The sequence below is a fragment of the Thermobia domestica genome, chromosome 8 (assembly GCF_964235325.1).
Source record: "Thermobia domestica chromosome 8, izTheDome1.hap1.1, whole genome shotgun sequence".
In the NCBI taxonomy this organism is placed as follows: Eukaryota; Metazoa; Arthropoda; class Insecta; order Zygentoma; family Lepismatidae; genus Thermobia; species Thermobia domestica.
The window spans coordinates 158,394,869-158,421,466 of NC_137461.1; the positions used below are offsets into that span (position 1 = coordinate 158,394,869).

The 26,598-nt window shown below is 34.8% G+C and overlaps 1 protein-coding gene across 1 annotated transcript in view; it reads right to left on the reverse strand.

The window, feature by feature from the left end:
• The window catches only part of LOC145692366 (uncharacterized), a 137,663-nt gene that overhangs the window by 17,329 nt on the left and 93,736 nt on the right, over positions 1–26,598 (reverse strand). The window contains exon 2 of the mRNA XM_081767664.1: positions 3,360–3,519. Coding sequence (XP_081623790.1) covers positions 3,360–3,519 — 160 coding nt within the window. The remainder of the gene's footprint in view (positions 1–3,359; positions 3,520–26,598) is intronic.

Below are 26,598 nucleotides of genomic sequence, written 5' to 3' on the forward strand. Positions count from 1 at the left end.
GAAATTTAAAAAACGATTTTTCGCCGAAACCGGTTTCGGTTCTCTCCAAAAACCAGCTCGGTTTTTCACTGTGTCAGGTTTCGATTCTCTTTAAAACTGGTTCAAGTTTTCTCCTAAAACCGGTTCAGTTTTTCATCGAAACCGGTTTTTTGCTCTCAGATACATATATAGTGATTTTATGATATTGTAACATGCATCGAGAACACGTATGAAAGAAGCTAAAACATGTGTAAATTCTCATTTAAAAAATGGGGGTGTGCAAACCGAAATCGATACATATGCTTAAAACCCAATATGATTAGAAACTAAACTGCTTTTTTTTTTTTTTTTTTTTTTTGTAAACGGACACGGTTTTCGGAGAACAACGAAACTCTACTCTGCTGAGAAATCGAACCAGGTTTTGGAGAAAACCGATATGTCTGTTTTTCGGATTCCGACTTTTCTAGAAACCGGTTTTGCCCTCCCTAGTATATACTAGTGGTGGGCACAAAAACCGGTTTTTCGGTTTTCGGTTTTTCACCGGGACCGGTTTCGGTTTTCTTCAAAACCGGTTCGGTTTTTCACCGAAACCGGTTATTGGTTTTCTCCAAAACCGGTTCGGTTTTTTACCTGGTCTGGTTTCGGTTTTCTTCAAAACCGATTCCGGTTTTTTTTCCAAAATGTGTTCTATTTCTGACCAGAATGGTGTTTCGTTGTTCTCCGGAAACCGAATCCATTTCCACAGAAATAGTTTTATGTGTTTTCGAAAAGTTTCGGTGAAAACCGAACCGGTTTTGGAGAAAACGGAAATGTCGGTTTTTCGGGTTTCGGTCTTTATAGAAACCGGTTTTCGGTTTTTATAAAAACCGTTTTGCCCATCCCTAGTATATACCTACCCCGTTAGCTTGGCATACTTATAAGTGACTTTATCTGTTTATCAAACAGACCAAAAGCTATTTATAATTCTTTTACGCTATCCTAGTGAGTAGAGTTTAGGGCTCAAATGAGAAGTGACTAAACACCAAAAATAAAGTCTCTTACCATCTCCGAATGTTTGGAAGATAACGTTCTGTATTTAAACTCATTATAAAAATGCAAGTGGATATACGTATGTGGCTTACAACCTGAAAACAAATATGTGGTAATACGATACCTGTACTTCTATCACTTCTACAGGTGTGCAAAGGAGATGTAAGTAAAACTAACCGAGAACGAGCGATATTGGTGTCGAATCAATGGTTCTTGGGATCTTTGAGGTGAATAGTGTCACTTTCGATGTGGTTTAAGTTCACGTTGAGCTTAATCGGCACGTAATGGTGGTGAGAGTAGTTGAAAATCAAAATATCCAAAATGACAAAGATTAGTATCGAGTCAATTCTTTTTGTAGTCGTTAAGCTGATTAGTGACAGTTTCGATTACATTTACTGAAGATAGTACATGTCACCAGACCCACGACTTGGTAAACGCAACTACAAAGACCTAGTTCAACATTATTTATTAAATTCAATTGTTTATTGCAAATATTATGCAAAAACACTATTCTCCCAATGCTGGTAATTAAGCCGGGCCGGGCACTTATGCTGGTAATTAACAAATCAGATATCACTATGAAATGATTGTTTTGTTTTGACATCAAATGTAAGTTCTCGTTCTACAACACCATGTTGTTCGCTTTATATTAAACATTGTTGATCTCTTTAGAAGCTCTTCCCAAATAATGTTAGTATATTTACTAAAACATGTTTATTCCTACATGAAGAATTGTAAACACAAAATGAAAGTTTATTTCATTCATTTCTTAAACTTAAAAAAGCGTTTTGTTCCTCTCTGTTTAAATTATTGTACTTCCAGGTTCGAAATCAAAAGTACAATTTACATTGAAAATCATGTTCCAATCGGAATATGATTCTGCCTACCTTTGTAGGCCTTACCGGGTTTACAATTTTGTGTTTTCAAGTGAGAGTAGCTTTCAATGTGCATTATCTTAGTACTTAATTTTCGTTTATTAATTTACAATTCATTTTAGCCGGAATTAATCGGAATAACCCACGAAGAAAATATTGCCTTGAGATTAAAATACGAGGAACCTTCTGAATATGCAGAATATGACATACTAATATTTATGGCAGAATGCTCATGGAATATTTTCAACATATAAAACATTCTTTCTCCATTAGCAGAGATCATGTGATTAATATCTAGATAAGTTTCAATATTTTTGATAATTATATTATAATGAAATATCTTTAAAAAGTCTTTACAAATGTAAGAAAAACAGCCTGACGAAAGACCAGTGAACGTAACAAAATTTTAAAAAAATGCAACGAGAAGTTGATACTTTAGTAACATCCACATAGAAGACTCTTTAACCTTCCTGTGGCCTTGGAGTCAATATGACCCCAAGGGCCACATATTTCTTAAATAATTTATTTGTATTTTGTTTTCGGTTACTGATTATTTAGTATTCCTCGACCTAGTCTAGTTCTTTACATAACCCAAAAATTAAAAGTTAATTATTTTAAATAAAAAGGTTGTTAAATAAAAAGGTAACACATCAGACCTTGGGGTCATATTGATCTCAATGTCTAATAATATATATTTCCTATTATTATATTTTACTTTTGCACGATGTTTGCTGTTACTCATTATATTTGTATTCCTCGACCTAGTCTATTTCTTCATATAATCCAAATATTAAAAGTTAATTATTTAATAACGTTTTTAAACAAAATGGTAACACATCAAACCTTGGGGTTATATTGACAACAATGTCTAATATTATAATTTTATATTATTTATTATTAATATGACTACTATTATTATTATCGTTATTATTAAGCCACCTCAAGACACGAAATTAACTATTATTTAGTCTATCACTCATGTTTGCATGCCCTTGTAAGAAATTAAATAATTGGGGTCAAATAGACCCCAAGGACGGGCCATAGGAGGGTTAAGAAATTCACAATCAAATAAATCGTCCTCATCGTCGTCGGTCAGTTGCCTCAATCACAACCTTCAGCTAACCTCTTCGTCTTCGAGTATAATTTTTCTGTTTTAATAACGTCAACCAAGCTTTTACCTCTCTCTCTCTCTCTCTCTCTCTCTCTCTTTCATCTGCTATAATACCCCCTAGCATATTACTCATAATACAATTCATTATTAGCCAATGTTGAACTAGTTTATTTCCCTGTCTCCAATTACAACTAAAATTATAGTTTTCTTCTGAGCTATTTTCAACACTTACCGATTCGTTTTCCATCTCACCCTGCCAATTCTTTATGTTCTTCTTGACATTAACATCTATTTTTTTATCGCTTATGCATAATATTCATATTTCTTTACCACATAATTCTCTTTTAAAAAAAATAGGTACATACCTATGTCCTGTGGAAGATGTGGTTGTTTTCGAAGCCATTCCTTCATATACTCAATATCCTTCTGAAGTTGCACTGGATCCTCATTAATTGTTTCCAATTGTTTCATCAATTCTTCATGAGTTTTGTACTTAAAATAATTTAGTCCAATTAATGCGTTGATCTGGGAAAGAAGAAATAGAGTTATAGATTTTTATGATAAACAAAATAGAAGAAAATAAAGAAAGAAAATTAAACAGAAAAAGATATGTAACTTGTCATTAAGAGGATCTTCAGAAAACTGCTAGTTCTCCATATTTCTCGCCATGAGTTCTCCTATATTTCAAACGTCGTATAAGAAAATCGAAAAAAGTGTAGATATCTTAAGTGACAGTTTGATATCAAATAAATTATCATACGATCACAAAGAAGTTAGTTATGAAAAATGGGATCTATGTTAAATCAGGAGATCATTTGGAAATAGATTGGAAATTTTATATTTCAGTATAAATATTAAGCTATCCTAACTGATGCCTTCTGTTTTTAGTATGCATAATTGGAAGAACAAGGAGTACATAGCAAACAGAAATAATTATGTTTATTAAGTTTTGCTACATTGTACTACGATATACCCTCTTCTTGACATGAGTACATTAGTGTTATTTTCTCATAAATATCAATGCTTGAATAGCATAATGAAGTTCCTTATACGCGCCATGTTTCAGAAATCCGGATAGCAGATAAAATTAGTCACTGACTGAGCACCTAAACAGTACCTAAGCTCAGAAACAAACTACTTCAGAGAGTCAATTAAAGAATCAAGTGCAGTATTATCCGTATTCCATTTTGTCTGTCTCTCTAAGGATATCTACAGAGCATTTATACTATTCCAGACCAACAGGTCACTTTTTGATCAGAGTTTCAATTGCATATTCACCCTCTAATAAATATTGTGCAAGGTAGCAATACACATCAAATAAGTATATTGTCGAAAGGGAAGTTTTATTAGTCGTCCAAATTAATTTATCTACAGAAGAGCCATTATTATCTATAAATATCCTTGGAGGATGGAAAAACTACTAATATATTAATGAACTAATTTTCAGACTTGAAATAACCTTCTTCTTTTTTATTATAAATTATTTGTTATCTAAAATAAATTATTTTAGATTATGTTATAGCAATAAGTCATTCATTTAGAAAATAACACTATCATTTCTATACAATATAATGGTAAATATACGAAGAATCGTTATATATTGCATTACAGGATGTGCTAACTCTAAAGGAATGTATAAGAAAAGGAGCACAACTTACTATCTATACTGGCCCAGCTGCTTCCTTCCTTGAGATCACGGAAATCAAGCTGCTGTTCAATTGTTCCGGGCAATACGTGAACGGATGCGCATTAAGAAGAAACCATATAAGGGTAAGGTTTGTCCAACATCCTAAGAAAGTTTGAGACAAACTTGAACGAAGAGATAAAACGAACTCCAGTGAGAAGAATTCAACAATCGTGATGGGATTCATGATGTGTTAATTTCATATCATACAAACGTAAAGTTACATAGCTTCCAATGCAAAATACAAAAAATATTCAGTATCTGATTCCTTTTCAACAAAACAGATTGAAGTTGTTGCTTACCTAAGGTATTTCAACCTGGCACCATCGATCATGCTTGACTTAATGGATACTGTTATGAATTACTATACGATATTATTTTCTACTGCAGCAGACTTTGTTGCAGTTGTATCAGAGGTAGGTTGGCCAGCTCCTTCTTGCAGGCTTTAGAAAGATCATTTATCATGAGAAATCAAAACGCACAGCAATACATGGGACTGGCATCTGGACTCTTGAAAGGTATGTCATCAAACGGAATGGTATAAATGCCAGTTGCAACTCTTATGCGTCTATAGAGGTCCAGCGATGTTTCGGCCATTTGACTAAAAGCTTGATCCTGATTCAGTGTCAGACGATGGGTGTCGTCGTCAGCAATGCTCGTATTTCAACTGTGAAAAGGGGCAGGACGTGTTCTTGTTAAAAGCACCATTAATTTTTGACTTTTTCGATCTTATGAATCTCGAGCATCCTTCTGTAGTAAAACCAGAAACAACCTTAAGACTTACTTAAAAAAAAAAAAACTTCTTTTTCCCAATGGCACAAAATAACATCGGTCCTTTTTCATAAGTACCTCTAATAGTAATGACCCAAATTTTCCGCAGTTACTTAGGTAAATGACCGAAGTCGCTTCGCCCATTGTCACATAAAATGCCAGTGGTCAGCGGCGAAATGCCTTTCGTATAGCTTTCTGTCCTTTCTCTTTCATCCCTCGTTATGCCGATGCGTTAACACATATAAGCTCGGCTTGCGAAACGTTTACAGCCTCAATTTATGATCAATTCTACGAATCACTGTTGACTCCCATACATGTGATCTACTTAGCCACCCAATTCTCAATTTATATTCTATAGAATCTCGTCACACCTTGGATGATGATCGTATGTGTTCAAAATATGCCCTATTCTAAACTGGTGCAAGTTAGGCTGTGACTGTATTACTTATTTGTGTGCTCATGCCTCTGTGCTGATACAGCTCAAACCATTCATTACCTGGTAATTCGGTTAGTTACTGGTGCTTTTCGCATTAGCTCTGTGCTAACCTCTGTGTAGAATCAAAAACACATCATTAAACTATCGTTCTCAGAGATTTTTCGTAAACTATATCTCCAAAGTAAGATGAATTTCCCACCTCCATTGACTTGTGAGACTCAAACGGATATGCAGCATATCGTCATAGTATGACTATGCTTATGCTAGTCTCACCGCAGACTTGTAGACTAATATGTGACTCGGTCTCACTTTTTGTTATACATTTATGCGGTTCCACCAAGGCTGTAGATACCAGCAAAGTATCACCTATGATTGTCGTCACACACATAACAGCACACAGATACCCATTACAGCAGCATGAGCTTTCACCTTTGGTAGAATGATAACACGAGTTTAATATGCAGTATACAGACGGTAGCAAAAAAAAAAAAAAAAACTGTTGTCTGTGACTGGGTAACAACGATAACGGCTCATATTTTAGTCTGCACCGTTTTACTGATATCATAAGCAAGGCTTTATTTAAATATGTATTTTTCGTAGGCTTGAAGGCTGGAATAAATTTTCTGCCAAGAATTGAATATCTCAGAGATGCAACTCCATAAAGACTCCAGATTTTTTTAAAAAAATACAGGAAATACATTTTTCAGCATTTTCGAAAATTTGCTCATTAGGGAGAATTCGCTATAATATTCCAATTTTTCTTTCTTTAGTCAGAAAGTGACTGATGTAAAGATGTGCTCAGTTGAACGTATGAAATGTAGCATGTAGTATCTTTAGAAAATTAAGAAAACATGTCGTAGAGTTTTTAAAAAACTCCGCTCCTAACGGGGAAGCTTTTATATAAAAATATCCTGTTCCATCCTTTATTTTGTTAGTGTCTAATATAAGTATTCGTTTAAGATGAAGGTGTGAAATTCTGAATATAAACTCTTATTAATAATAAGAAAATAGTTGTTTCAGGGTGGGTGTATAAAAATTTCGACCCTAAGAGTAGAAGGGAGATCATTTCTATAATATCCCATTTTCCTTTCTTTTACAGAAAATACTCATTCTAAAGATACTTAAGTTGGAAGATTGACATTCGTTATGTAACTCTGAATTGAAAATATGAGAATATGTTTCACAGCTTTTGAAGACAATGCTCCTAAGGAAGAAATGGACAGAATTCCTAAAATTTTCAAGTTTTTTTTTTTTTATTAATAAAGTGTCCAATACTGAGATTTACGTAAGTTTTAAGTGTGCTCTTCGGTACATAATCTTTTTTATTGGAACTACGTGAATCAATACTTTCCAAAATTCCAAATCTAAAGTGGAAAAAGGAGGACAATTTCTGAAAAATTCAAATTTCCTGTTTTCCATTTGAGAGGCTCGGTGAAATTGGGTTATTTGGTGCAGCTGGTTAAGACCGAACCACACAAGAGTATGTAGGTAGTTTAATTTCGAAAATCCATCTGCAACTGTCAAGATAATCTTGCTTGGTATGTTTCATTATAGGTGGAACTACCGAGAGACCAGGCTCCCTAGAATCCATGCTAATCACCCTCAGAAGTTTTTACTGGACGAAAATAATGTGATATGTTTACCTCAGTTTATGAAAACCCTTTAGTGTCTTTTGGATTCGACACATTCAGTACTGATTGAATCTCTTCCACCTACAGATTATTTTTCATATGGCTTGATCCGTGGGTGTAATAAAAGTAACTTGATTACTACTATAGCTTTCAAATCGTGCTACATACGTTTTCTATTTGAATACCTTTATTATTACACATTATTTTATTGCTTTAAGTTATTAACATTCTTGACGAAATACGTTTATTATCTTCTTCATATAAATGATAAAGAAGTTTTACTATTTTTATTATTAGTAATAGTAGCAGCAATACTACTACTACTACTACTACTACTAATAATAATAATAATAATAATAATAATAATAATAATAATAATAATAATAGTTGAGTTGATTTTAGTTTAGCGTCCCTTTCAGCAGCGAGGCTATATGAGACGTGGACCTACTGATTAACGTGGAATCCGAACCACATGAGCTCCCGCCGGGAATAATAATAATAATAATAATAATAATAATAATAATAATAATAATAATAATAATAATAGTGGTAGTATACTTATAGCATAGCTATTTTTGAATAGTTAAACTTCTCGAATCAAGGTAATAGTCTATACGTTTAAACGCATCGGAAAGAATGGAAAGTCGACGTCTTACTCTGTTAACCAGAAGCGATTTTGGACACCTATATAGAAGTATACAGACCATCCAAAGGTCACAATTCAATATCGATTATCGCCTTTAATTTTCCTTTCTTTCTTTTCTCAGTTGCTATTCAACCCAATATATTTCTTTCCAGACAATACTATTGATTCCCTTAGTATTTGTACTTGCTACCTGAACTAACGGCTGGCGGTGATGTTAATAGTTCATAAGGACATATAGACTAGGCGCTAGCTTACATTGAGCATGCAAAATTTTAACTGAGTTAATGTTTCTTCCATCCTGTTCCCCATATGATCATGATGTCAGGAAGCGATGATGTCATGTTCCTAGGTAGTGCAAAACCAAGATGGCGGCCAAAATCCGATATTGGTACTACGCTGTTCAATAGAATTGTAGAATTTCATTTAAATTGACACTGCTGCTTTCATAATTATCGTACAGTTACGTTTCGCAAATAGTTTACTTCAGTTTTAAACAGGTTTTCCAGTGGTACTACTCGTGGTAGATTGTGATGTAAGAGAGAGAGAAGAGCTGAGAGGGAATTTTAACAAAAACATCTCTCTGAAATTTCTCTTTCGGCGAATTTCGCCACCCATAGCTCCGCTCTTCTTGTAATCATAAATCCAAATATTTAGAAAAATGTAACACTTTTTGGATGGCAAATTCACCAACTTTCATTTCATTTAGAGCAATGTGTGGGAAGAAAAAAATATTTCAAGTTCTTCCAATTTGTAATTTTGTCACTTCTACAGGAAGGAAGTAGTATTTTTTACAGAATTTCCAAACCGTACATTACCTTACCAGGGCCAATGTTCCGGTTGTATTTCCTATGACATGGTGATATCACAAATCGATGACGTCATGTTCGAATATTATAAGAATCCAAGATGGCGGTCAAAATCTAATATTACTACCACGAGGATGAATATTTCATGAAAATTGAAAATAGATGTGAAGTCTTTGAAAAGTTTTGAAAAGTAGATTATAATTAGAATCTAGAGTACAAATCCATACAACTCTGCAACAATCTTTCAACTGACAACACAGATAACTCTCATGTGTATTCTGTATATATAGGCCAAATGTAATTTCAGCTTGTGAAGGAAAACTAGTTCTCAGTTAAGACTCACAACGACACATGATTCAGAGTCATCACCAAGTTTACTTATTATGGTTTAACAAATTAACGAATTGTTTCTGAATTTCTAGACCAAATACCACATTTCGTCGGTAAATCCACATACCGGCGTTCTGCATGTTTTTAATTTTACAGGAAAGTGATTTGAAATTCTTCATTACGAAATTCTTCAAAACGTTATACGACTACTGATTTGATTTTCAACACAGTGTTGCGAAAGTTTGTACCAAGAAAGCTTTGACCTGACTATTACATCCACCATTCAGAGTAGTACACTTTTGGTATTTGCAAGGTTGCACAAGATCAGGCGGACTCGAACTCCTTGCCATAAGTGTAAGCTGAAGCCTATACACATCACTCTTAGAGAATCCATAGAGAGCTGGATCCTGAATGAGAATAATCGGTGTTAAAGCGTTTCACCACAAGTATGTCTGGTTCATGGCACGCAAAATGTGATACCGAAAACATTGTGAGGTGGCTGACGGTGAATCCTGTGTCTTTTGCATAAATTCTTGAAACCGAGAGTCATCATTACTGATCCTTTCTTCTTCCGAATTGTCAAATAAAGCATTTCAAATGTTTCCAAGTCCGTAGGGCTTGGAATAACAGTTCTCGCAGGTGCTTTGATCGGCTTTAAAGCTGTATCACTCATCTTCTTTACTATTTTAAATGCAGTTTCTTTCGTTCCGCTGATTGTGTCACAAGCAGTAAAATTGTGGAAAGCAAGCATTATATCACGCAAGTAATTACTTAACGCTTCAGCAGCTGAATATATGACTAGATGTTGTCGCTTTGCTGTGCCGTAAGTCATCCACATGACTTGACATCCAACTCTTCTAAATTTTTGCCACAGGTGGATACCGAGAATAAATACACCAGTGAGAACTATGCACAATTACTGAAATACTATTATTGATAAAACTTTGGATAGCATGATGCGCATGTAAGTATATCCTGGTGTCGGTTTCTCCAGGGTTGTATTCTAATTCTACGACGGTGTCCACGTTGAGTTCGTTATTTGCTTAAATTCTTGTAGATAATTCTTGTCCATCTTGGAGTAAGTTTACAGCTTCATTGGCCAAGGAATTGACTTATCTCCAGGTGATCTAAATTGACTGGCCAGGTCTTCTGTTCTCATATGATCTTAAGTATCATTTCAACTGCTTTGGAAAGGAGAAGCGGTGGCTCAGTGGTAGAGCGTTCACCTCTGGATGCATGGGGTCCCTGATTCGGTTCCAGCTCTCGCCAAGTGGGACTTTGTAGTGGACAAACATCGTGTGCGTTGGTTTTCTCGGGATCATCCCGTTTCCTCTCACTTTCTTCATTCTCCCATTTCATTCATTTCTCATAATCACCGTCTCCTTTAGCTTAACTGGCATAACCGTGGGACGTAAAACAAAGCTTTTTTCACTGCTTTGGAAATTGATGTTAGGTCCTTTTATTACGATACGTAGCGTGTCATCATGGGAAGCACGATGGTATCTTTCCGAGTCTTTAACATGACAGATATCATAGCGATCGAAAGCAACATTCACTCGATTAACAGCGTAAGTCCGTGAAGTGAACTGTTTAGTTATTATTTTCAGTAGATAGCCTGCATAGTCAGCGAATGTATTAAATTCGGAAACTTGCTGACATCAATATACTAGTGCCAGTTTTGTTCTTTTGATGAGATCGTCCAAGCCTTTAATTGGATTAATGAGTCTCTCCTTTCTGAATTTTTCCTAATTATATGTTCAATTCTCTTCCATATCTAACAAAAGATTGTAATTTCAAAGTTAGCGATAATTCTATCACTAATGTTACGCAATCCAACTGAAGCATGACCATGGCATGGCAAAGTTGTCTTGTTCTTTCAAGTAAGCTATCAGAGTTTGAACATCTTCGTCCCTAGCAGCATGATGTGGCAACCACTCGTCATGTGAAGAATCTGTATCTCCAGTAGCATCACTATCCAGTCCACATGCTTGTCAAAGGGCTTCTTTCATAACAGACTTCTAATTATGTAATAGTTGACACTTCGTGACAACTTCACTTCTAGTAGACATGCCTATAATTCCCAATTGGACTTTCGATGACCGAATGAGGGTCTACTCACGAGCGTGGGCTGAAGTAACTCTGTTTAAAGCCGCTGAAAGGCTTTAAGGGACATGCTATTCCAAGTCCTGCGGACGTACAACAACTTGAAGTGCTTTATTTGGCAATTCGGAACAAGAAAGGGACCAATAATGATGACTATCAGTTTCAAGAATTTATGAAAAAACGTCAGTGATGAATTCACCATCTAAGAAACCATCCACCTCACACTGTTTTCGGTATCACATTTGGCGTGTCGTGAACCAGACATTCGTACTTGTGGTGAAGCGCTTTAACACCGATTATTCCCACTCCGGATTCAGCTCTATATGGATTATCTAAAAGTGATGTTTATAGGCTTCAGCCTACACTTATGACAAGAAGTTCGTGTCCGTCTGATCTTGTGCAGCCTTGCAAATGCCGAAAGTGCAACACTCTGAATTGCGGATGTAAAAAGCAAAGAGTACCTTGTTGTACATTTTGTGCTTGTAATGTAGAAGAATGTGGAAATGTTGACAACCAATAAATGAGATATTTGGCCTAGAAATTCAGAAACAATTCGTTAATCTGTTAAACCATAATAACCAAACTTGGTGATGACAAAATCATGAGCGGTTGTGAGTATTAAATAGAACTGGGTATTCTTCACAAGTGAAATTACATTTAGCTTATATATATAGTACGCACATACATTTAAATATTTGTTGTTAAAGTTCCTCAACTTTTCTCTTATATGTGTTGTCAGTTGAAAGGTTTTTGTGGAGTTGTATAGATTTGTACACTATTTTCAAATTTAATTAATCATTTTTCAAAAACTTCATAATGTATTTTCAATTTTGATTAAATATTTATCTTCGTGTTAGTAATATTAGATTTTGACCGCCATATTGGATTTTCACTATCTTTGAACATGACGTCATCAATTTGTTATATCACCATTATATACGGATATACAACCGATGGATTATTGGCTCTGGCAAGGTAATGCACAATTAGGTAATTTTGTAAAACTACTACTCCCTTCCTGTGAAAGTGACAAAATTACAAATGGAAGAAGTTGAAATATTTTTCTTCCACACATTGGTCCGATTAAAATGAAAGTTGGTGAATTAGTCATCCATAAAGTGTTATATTTTTTTCTAAATATTTGGATTTGTGATAACTACAAAGAGAGTGGAGCTATGGTTCGCGAAATTCCCCGAAAGAGAAATTTCAGAGGAAATTTTTGTTAAAATTCCCTCACAGCTCTTCTCTCTTACGCCACAGTCTAACACGAGTAGTACCACTTGAAAGCCTATTTAAAATTGAAGAAAACCATGTACGAAACGTAATGGTACGATAATTAATACAGCAACAGTGTCAATTGAAATGAAAGTCTACAATTCTATTGAACAGCATAGTAGCTGTATCTGTAGCTTGGTTTTGCACTATCCAAGAACACGACTTCATAGCTTTCTAACATCATGATCATATGGGGAACATAATAGTAATAAAGATATATACATGTCATACGGATAAATACATGTAATAAAGATATATACATGTAAGTAATAAAGAAATTGGAAACAATTACACAGAAGTAAGTGTCCCAAAACATGATTTCTAAAAAATCGACTTCAGAAATTAAGGATTTGGCAAGAAAGGAAATTTGCTAAACATTCGCTGGAAGAGCAGCAGACAATAGCATGGATAGGCACACGCGCCACTACAGAAAATGAACGTTGCGTGCCGTCTTTTGAGTAGGATCAGAAATATTTGAAACCAATGTACTGTATATGCGAGGGAGACGGACACGCAATTAGCGGGGCAAATGGACAGTGACCTATATGGTTAGTATGAAGTAGAAAAACAACATTTCGGTGTATGTACGTATATTACTTAAGGGCTTCTTATTAGTACTACCATTTTTTCTAGAGATGGTAAGTTATCGATCTCGCACAACAGACATATGCAAATGGGAAGTGAAAGAAGTACCAATGAGCAATACCATTCTAGGAGGAATCTAATATAAAAGGAAACAGAAATAACCGGAAAGAAAGGGAGAACTAAAGTTTGAAGGATGACAAGATGGGCTTTGAATGTGATGCAAATATTACTATAACAAGATCTTCTATAAGGTTCTTGCTATTTCCAGTAGTATAGTGCAATGACCCGACTTTCCACCATCATCTCCAAGCAAAACATCTAAGTTACGCCAATGTGTGGTATTGCATTGAATTCCACGGGATTGGTCAAACTTCATTTCCAGCTTACTTTAAGGTTAGAAAATGCTCATTTTTTGCAACTTATTTTCCCCATACGCAGAACGGACACGTATGTTGGTATTGATATAATTTAACGACATTTTATTATTATTATTATTATTATTATTATTATTATTATTATTATTATTATTATTATTATTATTATTATTATTATTACCCAACTATTACACAACTATTTTGTGCACAGTAGCATTATTTTAGGTGTTGATTGAGGAGCAAGAGTCCCCGATATGCATATTTTCGAAATACACTCAGCCCTAGCCAGAAGGCATTAGGTTTGGCAACATCGCACGGAAACGAATGCTCAATTGAAGGGTAAGGGGAAAAAACAAGGAATGTCACAAAACTGCATTTTCGAGATAACGGCGTTTTAATATTGAAAACCGCGTACAAAGAATAGGATTATGAAATCTTTTGCCACTCTTTACATGAACATTTCTACATCTATGCATGCATGGCATAGATAGTCAAATAGTGCCAAGAGTCACCAACAGATAGGACAAAGCACCCGAAAAAGCACATACATGGACATTCCTTGTTTTTTCACCGTACCCTTCAATTGCATTCTAACCAGTTCCTACTACTACTACTACTACTATTATTATTATTATTATTATTATTATTATTATTATTATTATTATTATTATTATTATTATTATTATTATTACTACTACTACTACTACTACTACTACTACTACTACTACTACTACTACTACTACTACTACTACTACTACTACTACTACTACTACTACTACTACTACTTCTTTTACTATGGATCTGTATAAGTACAAGGGCAAACTTATTTTAAGGAAAGAAGTTTAATGAAAATTTTAAAAAATAATCGTTAAATCACTTTTTCAATATTATTTTAATCTTATTTTAACGAAAGAAATATTATAATTTTTTTTAAAGTAGTAAAAAACTTTCCTAAAGCAGGACTTGAACCCACGCCAACAACGATTTTCCTTACTAGTATGTTGCGCTAATCAACTCGGCTACCAGGACCGACGCCAGCTGGCGTTTACTTTGTGGTATATGTAGGTCATGACTCGTGATCGCGATATTAACGTCATTTATTTTTCCTACATTGTTGCCAAGCGTAACCCCGTTCACAATGCCTTCTGGCTAGAGTTCAGTGTATTTCGAAAATATGCCCCCGATATATACAGTTTTCCGTTTTACATTAATATATTACTACAATAATGATTGAAACGGATGTGCATCTCAAATTGGGGAAGGGCCAATTGTCACCTCCCCTCTTTAATGAGCTCCCTGTCTGCTTGAAATACTAAAGATGAGTATCTTTACATACTACTTTCTGTTTAAGAGTATACGTTAGACAGTGTTGTATTGTAGTTTAGCACCCTTTTCAACAATGAGATCTTATGAAACCTGGATTTATTACTTAACAAAGAATTAGCACCGTATGAAATACCACCAGGAATTTAATATGGGTATCCTGCAGCAGAGTAAACGTGATACACAGCAGAGTTGTGATTTCATTCAGATTTTCTAATGTACTGTATTGCATACCTATCATACATATCTTTTAAATGTTTTTATGTTTGTCAGTACATATACCTATCTGTCAGTCTATATATATACTGTATATGACTAAAATGCAGATTCTACAACTTCTATAGACAGAGTTCAAACCCATGTCAAAATGAACATTGCTACGCGAATGCGTTATGTCATCCAATAGACAAAGAGCGCATTATTACTCTTCTATTGAGTGTGTATTTTCCATAGGCTTGCATATGATATCATGTAGTATGATAGCTTTTAATCTTTATCTTTTATTTGTCTTATTTTATGATTGTTTTAACCATGCCTTTTGAATATTTATTTCGACACAATGTCAAGATAGTCTATTTCTACATAATTTGCTCTGTAACAGAATGAAGGGGAAATATATTTCCCTTGTAAGTAGATATGAGGAACGTAAGGATCTAAGTTCAACTTTTTGACCTTAGACTTTCTTGAACTTTTGGATTAGAGAATACCATGTAATAATCTTTAATGATTATACTGAACCCCCAAAACCATCTAGAATTACTTGTTCGAACGTGTTTCCGATTATTTTTTGCGAAAATTGAAAAATTTCCAAATGTGTTAAATACTTATTGTCCCCCTCCAAACTGCAGCAATGAGTGCAAATATTATAAGGTTCAATTTCCAAGTCAATGGATAGTTCGCAAAGGTCTCATTAAACTGCAATCACTCTTTCCTTTTTTGATGTCGCGAGTTTCATTTAGTTATTTATTCTAATATACCAGAATATTCCGTAAAAAATCGCGATGTTGTTCGTCTGATAGAATTGTGAAGAACAGCGCAAACATTAGACATTCTCCGTACAATTTATGGGAAGTGGTTGAAGAAATTAAACTTAATCATTACCCTTGCCACGTATATCACACACATAACCGGCGAGAACCTCAAGAAATGGGAAATCTTTAATTATAATTTGAAACTGAAAATCAGTGTAAGTGACTTTTTAAGTTTAACGCCCCATGTTTATGCTCTTTATGCTAAAGGAGATAAATCAACGCAAAGAAAATAATGTTACTATCTTATTTTTGAAAATTTTCTGGTACTGTTCCGTGTATCAATGTCCATATATAAGGCGACGGAATTCAGAATGACTAATATTTTGTGTAAGCAATTGGAAAGCATTTTACCCATCCTAAAATCATATAGATGGTCATGTGGTTCTCTTTACGAACACATTTTCATGTTGTTTCAGTGGTCAATACTTGCATATTTTGTATTTAATCTTCTACGTTCAAACAAATATAATATACTTTAAAAATTAAATGAGAGTAGAGAAAGCATTAAACATTTCGAAATTATGAATATCACCCAAATCAATAAGTGTTTCAATACATGTTGTATATAAAAGTAGAGAAAAGCTCTTCCTGCTAGCCTATTGGCTACTGCGCGTCCCTTTGGTGCATGGGGTTCCGAGTACATTTTACGGTGGGAGTGTTTTGAAATTTAAACTGATTACATTGACTCGGATTCAACTTTAACTTGTAAGTTCATGTCTCAAGTAGCCGCGGTGCTAGAAACGATGCTGACTACAAGAGAAGATGGAAAATGTTTATATAAAGTGTAATTAACAAAATATCAAAGATGATTAGTAGAATGCTCTTTGAACATTCCTAATTTAATTGCGCTTGTCTCTTGTTTTTTTTAAATTATTATTTAAGTTGTTTTAATTTTCAAATTTTAGAAATCACAAATGAATAATATTTTGATTAATCGTAATTGAGAGATCCTTCAAGGCAAAGCGGTTAGCGTACGCGCCTTTGGGTTGCAAGACCAGAGTTCATTTCTTGGTGTGAGCTCATGCTGTTTGGATTCCACGTTAAGATGTAGATGTTGAACGGAACGCTAAACTAATAATCTAATCTAATCGTAATTGAAATCTACAATGCATGATTAAATCTATAATATAAATTCATTATGGTTATTCTTTAAATCTTTAATTTGAAGATAGTTTGGTAGTACTTACACTGTCATCCATTGGTATATTGTAAAGTACTTGTACACAAGCGCAAAAGGAGCACGTATACTTCGAAGTGAACGGTAAGGTTATGAATTCACAATTCCATTTGTCAGATATAAAAGGATGTATGAATATAGAAGCAGAAATGAACTATAAAGATTTTAATGAGTTATTTGTTTTAAATATCCTTAATAAAAGGTCATACTAACAGAAATGCAAAATGTAGTTTAATTAGAGTCTTAGAAGAGGATTACGTAAGAGGAAAATGTTACTTTTTTATGTCTGTGCAGAAATGTTAAACTATGATTTAGTTTTAGAAGACACGCATCAACACGCATCAACCAAGGTTAAAGCACGTGTAGTACTGCCATTGTTTTACACGAATCTTATAAAATATCTAAATAGCAAACAAAGATGACATTTAATTGAAATGTTGTACGTAATCTGTGTGGAAAATCTCTCTTCTTGGCTTAATTAGAAAGTAAAGTGTCAGTTCAACTTATTTCTCCCCTCTAGTCCTTAACTTCCCATTATCCATATCTCTTTTCATTAGCCATAAGGTCCCTTCCTGCTTATTTAGACGCAAGGCGTGAACCATTGGTGTCCTATTCGTGCACCGATTGCTTGTGAAAGAACCATGTCCACTTGTGGTCATCTTGTGCTCATTTCATCTTAGTGCCTTCCAGGACTTAAAAGAAGATTCATATCCAGATATGGTAAATAAATTTTATAATGTAAAAAAGAAAAAAGATAGAAAGAAAAGAAAAGAAAAGTGTTAACTTTTTCATGTAATTCAGCGTACTATACAGTGACGAACGAAAGTATTCTTCAGTTGACAAAATTTCTTTTCCTAATTACTCAAAAATAAATTAATGTATTACAGTACCGATTTTGGTAAGCTATCAAATTATAACTATTCTAAGTATAACAACAAAAAGATCCAAATTAATTCATTTGTTCCCAAGTTATTGACAAAAGAAAATACATCAACTGTCAAATACTTTCTTTCCTGTCTGTACAGACTTTATGTCTATTTTCTCCCACCTTTGGTAATGCGATTTGATTTCCTTGTGCTCTAAACACACTATGTGTTGTTTCTTGTATGTCTTAATGTTTTGTTGGTAGTCAAACGAAATGAAATGAAATAAAATCTTTGAGTTTTACGTCCCACAGTTATGCCGGTTAGGCTAAAGGAGACGGTGATGATGAGTAATGAATGAAATGGTGGAATGAAGAAAGTGGTAGGAAACGGGAGAACCCCGAGAAAACCCACTCACACGGTGTTTGTCCACCACAAAGTTCACTTGGCGGGGGGATGGGATCGAACCCGGGACCCCGAGCACCAGAGGTGAACGCTCTACCACTGAGCCACCGCGGCCCCAGGTAGTCAAACGATATTATGTTTACGCAGTCATCCAGGCCAGTATTTCGGTAAGTGCTATTCTGTGCTCGAGCACAGGGCGACAGAACTTAGGGGGCGGCAAAATTTTAGATTTTTTAAAAGATTCACAATAAAGTAACATTTAAAAGTAGTAACCCGCAGAGTCCCTCACAAGCATTATGCCATTATGTTACTGTGTTTAATTATCTCAAATTGCAGTAGTTACCAATTAGCTTGTTTATCTGATTACTTTTAAAAAGTCACCCTCTCCCACCCATCCCAAGGAATGAGGATGAACTTGAACATCATGAAAACAAATACTGTTAAACTCAGCGACTTCGAAAACTATGAATTCAACACTAGTATTTGTCGTTTTCGATTACTTTTAAAATCTCACTACCTCCCTGGAGAGTGAAGTATGACCCTGGAGTTGAATTGGATTAAAAGTCTCACTATTTATCTCAGCCACCCCAAAACCTATGAATTCAACTCTAATATTGCTCGTTTTCGATTATTTTTAAAATTCCCCCATGTTATTCTTGTGGGGATTTTGCACCCTCATATCTCAGCTCAGGTGTGACCTAGGGACCTGGAACAGGCCATTTTGATCATTTATCTGAGAGTTTTAAAACATATTAAGATTTCATGTTTCTATCTATTATGGTTCTCGAGTTGAAAAACGCTACAGACAGACAGCTTAAAATTAATAGAATTTATTTTCTCCGAACAGTAAATTAAAACTTACATGAATAAATTACATGTCATTATTGAGAAAATGTATCCAGAATGGATGAGCGGCTAAGCCCGTTGCCTTGTAAACAAGGAGTCCCGGGTTCGATTACCGGTGGGACACAAGTGATTAGGATCCCAAGTTAAGCTGTAGATGCCGTCCCCTCATCCCATAGAAGGCAATGACAAACTACCATAGGCTCACCTTTCCCAGGGACCTTCGGATCAAACACCTACCTTCGAGCAGAGCACCACATCATAATCATCATCGAGAGAAGTAGTCCATTTAAAATTACGTTGTAATTTTTGTAACTTATCATACCCACACTGCTACTCAACAAGAACCGATATGTATGCAAAATCACGGCTTGTTTCCTAGTTTGAAACATAAGTTTGTGCTGGGGGCAAGTTATTAAGAGCACAGAGACGCAATATTTATATAAATATGGGCCTGCAATCATCCGTAGCTACGTGATACGCATCACGAGATTATATACAAGATTCTTCCCAGTCAGAATTGCGAGTCAAAATGAACAATATGAAAATCAACAATAGTGGCTACTTATTATTTAAAGTATTATAATCTACCCCACGCCAAAACGGTTTAGTTCACTATAATTTATTTTATGGACTGTAAAGAGGTTATCCGTTTCTTTGCAGGTGTTAGATATTTGAACAAGACACAAAGTGCTTGTAAATGAGGCACATACTGGTATGTTTATTTGAGAGAGTAGGTTATAGCAAGACAAGATTATGAAGATTAGATATTGATTAAATATATTGAATTGAAGATATTGTTTGATGATATACGAAAGGATTAGTATACTTGTGGATAAATATTGTACAGAGTACAGAGTATCGAAAGGTACACGTAAAGAATAAAGGTTCAGGGAAGATTTTAAGTGTACATTTTGTGATAATTTAAGTTTGAGTTTCAAGAGCAGAGAAGAGAATTTGTAGCGTGGCGGTGATGTGTTGTAATTATAAATGGACAAATAATTAATAGGTAAAAATATATAGTTGGTAAGGGTCTATTTCACTTCTAATTCTACTTGTCTATTTTCTAAAGTCAAAGTACGTTAAATGAATAACTAAACGAACAAAACAACAAAAAATATATAAACAAGAATGCTTACCTAGCGCCATATTGACTTGACCTATTCACATTTTTGAGTAGAACTGATTTTTTTTTTTTTTTTGACAATTTCTTCCTCAAATACAAGAAGGAAAACATATCTTTGGAAACGGGATATTTGAAATTGAATTAGCAATACACATTAATTTAGAAAATGAAGAGAAATAACATATTTTCGGAATATATATGCGGAAGAAACGTTTTACTCTCAAATTTCAAAAAATGTCCTATAAATGCTGACAATGCACTGTGGGCCAGAAGCAGAATCTGACTGGAAAAAAGTAGTTTTGGCAACTATGTCTAATCTACATTCGAACAGCACAGTTGTGTTAAGTAATAACCAAAGTTTCTTGCTGCATATCAATTAACACAGATAATAGCCTGTAGTGGTCGTCGCAGCACGTCAAATTTGATAGTTCATTATCTGCTTTGTAGCGTGCTGAATGGGGTGGTATGAACGTAAAGTTTGTAGTTTAATTATAGATGTGAAAAGGTAAGGAAGCTCGCCGAAGAAGCTATGAATAAAGAGATTCCATGTCAGAAGGGCCCGGACAAAAGGGCGAGGACAGAAAGGCCCGAGTCAAAACGGCCCCGCATCAAAAGGGCCCCAGTCAAACCGGCCCCGCGACAAATAGGCCCGAGTCAAAAGGGCCCCACGTCAAAAGGGCCCCGCGTCAAAAGGGCCCCGCGTTAAAAGGGCCCGGGTCAAAAGGGCCCCGCGTCAAAAGGGCCCCGGTCAAAAGGGCTCTGCGTCAAAAGGGCCCGGGTCGAATGGGCCCCACGACAAAAGGGCCCGGGTCAAAAGGGCCTGAGTCTAAAGGGCCCCGCGAAAAAGGGCTTGAGTGGAAAGATCCCGGGTAGAAATAGTCCCACGGCCAAAAAGCTTGAAATCAAAACAGAAGTGGAAATCAAAGATGCGCGAGGGAATAGTGCCACCTTAGTAAGTAGAAGTGATTGTCCAATAGAAGGAAGAATATCAGTAGTTATTAGAGACAAAAAGGAAACTTGAATGGTGATATTAATTTTGTTTGGTTGCTGTTTGTTCTGCAACAATCCCTATCGCTTAAGTCGGTTCTCGATGAAAGTCGATGAAAGTTCAACCGTGTCTCTGAGTTTGTAGACGTGGAAGACCCGGGTTCGATTCCCGGCGGGATCTCATGTGGTTCGAATTCCACGTTAATCAGTAGGTCCACATCTCATACAGCCTCGCTGCTGAAAGGGATGCTAAAGTGAAAATCATATCATATCATATCTCTGAGTTTGTATTCTCGAGACCTAGCACAATCATACTATCTATTAATGACTGTTCCCTTAGTTCTAAAATTCAATTTCTGCCCCTGAATCAAAGTAGAAAAATACGTATTATATGAATAATATTATCTTGAAAACGTTTCTTTAATTTTGGTGTACGAACATACATGTGGATCTCCATACAAGGTTAGTCAAAAGTATTGAAACAGAACAATAATAACGACACGCGTGGACGGAGGAAAATCAAATGTTGCAATTGGTGTTATTGCAAAAATTGCATTGGTTTGGAGTGTGGTCACCGTGGAAGCCATTTTGAATTACACTATATTGCGGATCGTACATTTTTTAATGGAAAAGGCTATAATCTTACACTTCAGTTTAGGCTTTATATTTCCACAAATGTGAACGTGAACTCATTTTTGACACATTACCATTTGTTTATGAGACAGGGTGTTTGACATATGCATCTAATAGAAAAAGTATCATGACAGGGCAGTAACAAAGAGAGAAATGGACAAAGGACAAGTAAATGTTACAGGTTGGTATTGGTGTTAAAACTGCGTTAAATGATCATGGCACCCAACTTGAATTCCACATATTATATACCATAAAATATTTTCAAATAGACAGGGGTACTTGTGTCACATAAATTTAGGCTAGAATCTTGCTACAGACGATAATCTGAATTAGGGATGCGCACAAGACAAGATTTGAGGCTGTCTCGTCTCAAAAATGTACTGTAAATGTGATGTCTCGACTCGAAAAATGGCATTTTTCTATTGAAAGAGCTGTGTCTCGACTCGGATATTCTCAGGAAAATTCTGTCTCGACTCGTCTCGTGCGCATCCCTTACTGAGTCGACTTTTGACCGATCTCTATTCATTTACGCGATAGTGTGTGCTAAGTTTGACATTTGTTTCTAGTAGAAGAAAGTATTTAGACAGGTAACTAATAAAAGTACTTCATTGTGTTCTTAACGTTTCTGTTCGTTTGCTTGCGTTTGAAAAGTATTGAGAAGTTACCACATATGTATAACATATTTTAATAGTAAGTATATTTGTGATTAATTGTTACTTTACGACTATAAAGCAATAGAATGCTTTTAATGTGCAGTTTCGAATATTTGGTAGAGCTCAACAACGTCGTTCAAATAGTAGTGGGTGACAACGATGTTTCTTCTGGTCAGTGTATTGTACCATGTAGAGTTAATACGGGAAGGATATAATGGTAGAATCGCTAGAAAGAAACCATGTATTACCCACATTAAGAAATATAAGATACTTAAATTTTCTAGAGCTTTTGAAAATAAACCCAAAAACTGGTGGGAATGTTTTTTTTATCGACGAATTTAAGTTAAACCTGCATGATTATGATGGCATAATAATAGTTTTTCGACAAGTAAATACAAAAATAAATGTCAAGAACTTCCAGCCTTCTTTAAAATACAGAAGAAATATATCTTAACGTTCTTGGAAGGACTTCTAATTTTATCAAGATATTGATCCCAAACAAAGTATATGTTGTAAATAAAAGATTGCTTTAAAACTGCCCAAAAGTGCGCTAAACCCCACCACACAGTACCGGCTTTAATCCCATTGAGAATCTTTGGAACGAATTGCAACGTAAGGTCAATATATACGAGTTACAGTGAAAGAAGATTTGAGAAAAGCAGTACGTACAGATTGGAACAATATTTCCTCACACTACCCCAGAAAAATTGTAACAACGATGCCGAAATGCTTAAATAAAATTATAAATCGTTGTGTGTTTGATTAAATACTAACTGTATTAACTTGGATGGATAAAATAATTTTAGAGGACATTTTATAGTTTGTAGTTTGTTTAATAATATTTGAATATTTATGTGATCAACAGTGTCCACATCCCCATTCAATGTAGTTTTTGCAACAACACACACTTGCAACATTTGCTTTTTCTCCGCCACATTATTATTTTATTGTCCTGATACTTTTGTCTACTACACACTAATGTCAAACATATTACACTTTCCTCGTAAAAGAATGAGGATTGGTAAAGAATGAATCATATTCTCGTTTGTAGGAGAATTCAATCCTAAATTGATGTGCTAAACATACTCCTTTCCATTTAAAAATATTATGTGATATCCAATATGCCGGAATCTAGAATGGCTGTCATTATGTCCACGCCCGCACTCAGTGCAGTTTTCGCATCAAACCTGCAACCTTTTACTTTTCTACGTCTACGTGTCTCTTTGCATATCCAGATACTTTGATCTACTAAATACAAATGTCAAACGTAGCACAATATCTCGCAAACGAATGAAGATAGATTTAAAAAAAAATGAGTTCTCATCTGTGGGAACATTCTAGCCTAAATTGATGTGTCAAACCCACCTCTTTCCATTCAAAAGATATTGTGTGATATCAAATATCGCAGAATCCACCATCTGCAATATTTACTTTACCTCCGTCCACGCGTATCGTTATTACTGGTCTGTCGTAACATTTTTACTAACCCTATATTTTTTCCACATGTATGTTCTTTCAACACAAATAAACAGGTATGTCCACGTAATATTTTTCATCTAATAAGTATTTTTATACTTCTGAACTTTTGCAGGCTATATCTCAGATTTCTTGACGTGGGGTCTTTTTTGTCAGGGGGCCCGTTTGACCGTGGCCCTTCTGACCAGGGTCCTTTTGACTCAGGCTCTTATGTCTGGGGCCCTTTCGACTAAGGCCTTTCTGTCCTCGCCCTTTTGTGCGGGCCCTTCTGACGTGACACCGGTTATAGGATAGGAAGAGATATACAGAGGTACAACAGTTATTTAATGCTACATTTTCCGAACGTAACCCAATTTCGAAGTCAACTGCCTAAGAGACCATTGAATGTTTTGCAGAAAGGTACCGCATGCGATCAGGAAGGCCGAAACAATGTAGCAATTTGGCAGTTTCTTTGAATTTACAATCTTTTGTGGAAATTCCGCATTCATTGATAACCAGAGTTGCTAACAAGCTAAGTGTTTCCCAGAGTTCAGCGCAATGAATTTTTGTACGCTATGCTCTTTATGTAAAGTCATTCTGAAGTATGATTAGTACCATACTAAAGAGTTCGATTGCAGTAGTCAAACCTTTAGTATGACGCTAATCGTACGTCAAAACGACTCTGCATAAGGCGGTATAAGTTTAAACCCTAGGAGAATGCGTTTAGTGCATGAAATAACGTAAGACGACTTTGATCACCGCATTGAGTTTTGCGAAGTAATGATATGAAATATCGATGACAGCAATATTGTCGTAAATGACATGGTATTCTCTGGTAACTTTCAGACTGTCAGTTTAACGTCCCACATTATGCCCTTTAGGATGACGATGATTAAAGCAAGTGAATGATGATGAAAGAACGGGTGAAATCAAAAGGAAACGAGGGTACCCCGGGAAAATTCACGCATACAATATTGTCCACCACAACCTTACTTGGCCGGGAATCGAACCAGTAGTCCTACACACCAGAGCTAAGCGTTCTACCACTGAACCACAGTGCCCCTCCCTCCGGTATTCTTTGATGAAGTGATATTTACCTTATATGGTCTGGTGAACCGAAAAAATTATCACTATTGAAGCGATGAAAACCCACATTGATGGGATGTTATTTCCAAGAACAAAAGTGCAGAAGCTACTGACAAAAATAAACTACATTCTTAATTAGAAATATTACGAATGATGTAAGAGAGATGTTAAATTAAAAGTAGGAATCAAAATATTTTTTGAATACGAACTGTGGTTTAATTAGGAATACAGCTGGTAAATAATAATATTGGACTACAAAGGTATTCAGAAGTCTTGCTAGAGGAAATATAAATATATTGAGATTATTATTATTATTATTATTATTATTATTATTATTATTATTATTATTATTATTATTATCGAATTGAAAATTCAATGGTGCATCTGAAATCAGGTAAAAGATCAGAAAAAAGTACGTGTAGCCAACAAGTGGTAAGAAATGTGTGAAGTATTAAGGGCTTGCATTGAGGGTGCCAGGAAGCCACTGATATACGATATTGCATTGAGGACGACCCCTTCTGTACACGTCGTTCTTTGTCTAGGCCTTACTGACATAGAATCAAATAAAAAATAATGAAACAAGAAGTATATTATAAACAAAAAACCTTACTAAAAACTATTATATATATTTTCTCCACTAAATCTCATCAAATTATGCATATATATATATATATATATATATATATATATATATATATATATATATATATATAATATTAACAACTTGACTTCGGTGAACATTACATTATTCTTATTATATGTTAAAGGTGCTAACCTAACACGAAGCCTTATAATGATTTAAAAAAGGCTGAAAGACAAATGACAAACATTACAAACAAATAGCATTTGTTTGTATTTTCTTTTGCATCTGATCAGATTTTATACGCATATAATTATTTTACATTACAGTATATTTTTTGAACAACTTGACTTTAACATTACATTATGATCATTATATATTAGAAGTACCAATGTTGCATAAACCCTTACAATAAGGTAAAAAGAGTGAAAAAAAGACATTACTAACAAAAAGTATTTTTGAGATAAACATATTACATTTATTATATTTGAAAAGTACTTACTTAACATGAATCCTTACAAACAAAGAAAAATCTTCATATCTTGTCGATTAAATTTTATATATATATATATATATATATATATATATATATATATATATATATATATATATAATATGTGATTCGGGTCTAAAAGGGCCAGTGTCACTTTTTGGCAAAAAATGAGATGTTCGTCAAATTTTAACGCCTATAAATGGATATTTCTTTTGCAAGAAAAGCAAATGTTAATATGAATAATATATATATATATATACTCCAAACTACTTCGTGTTGATATTAGCCCTTTTAGTCCCAAGTCGCAC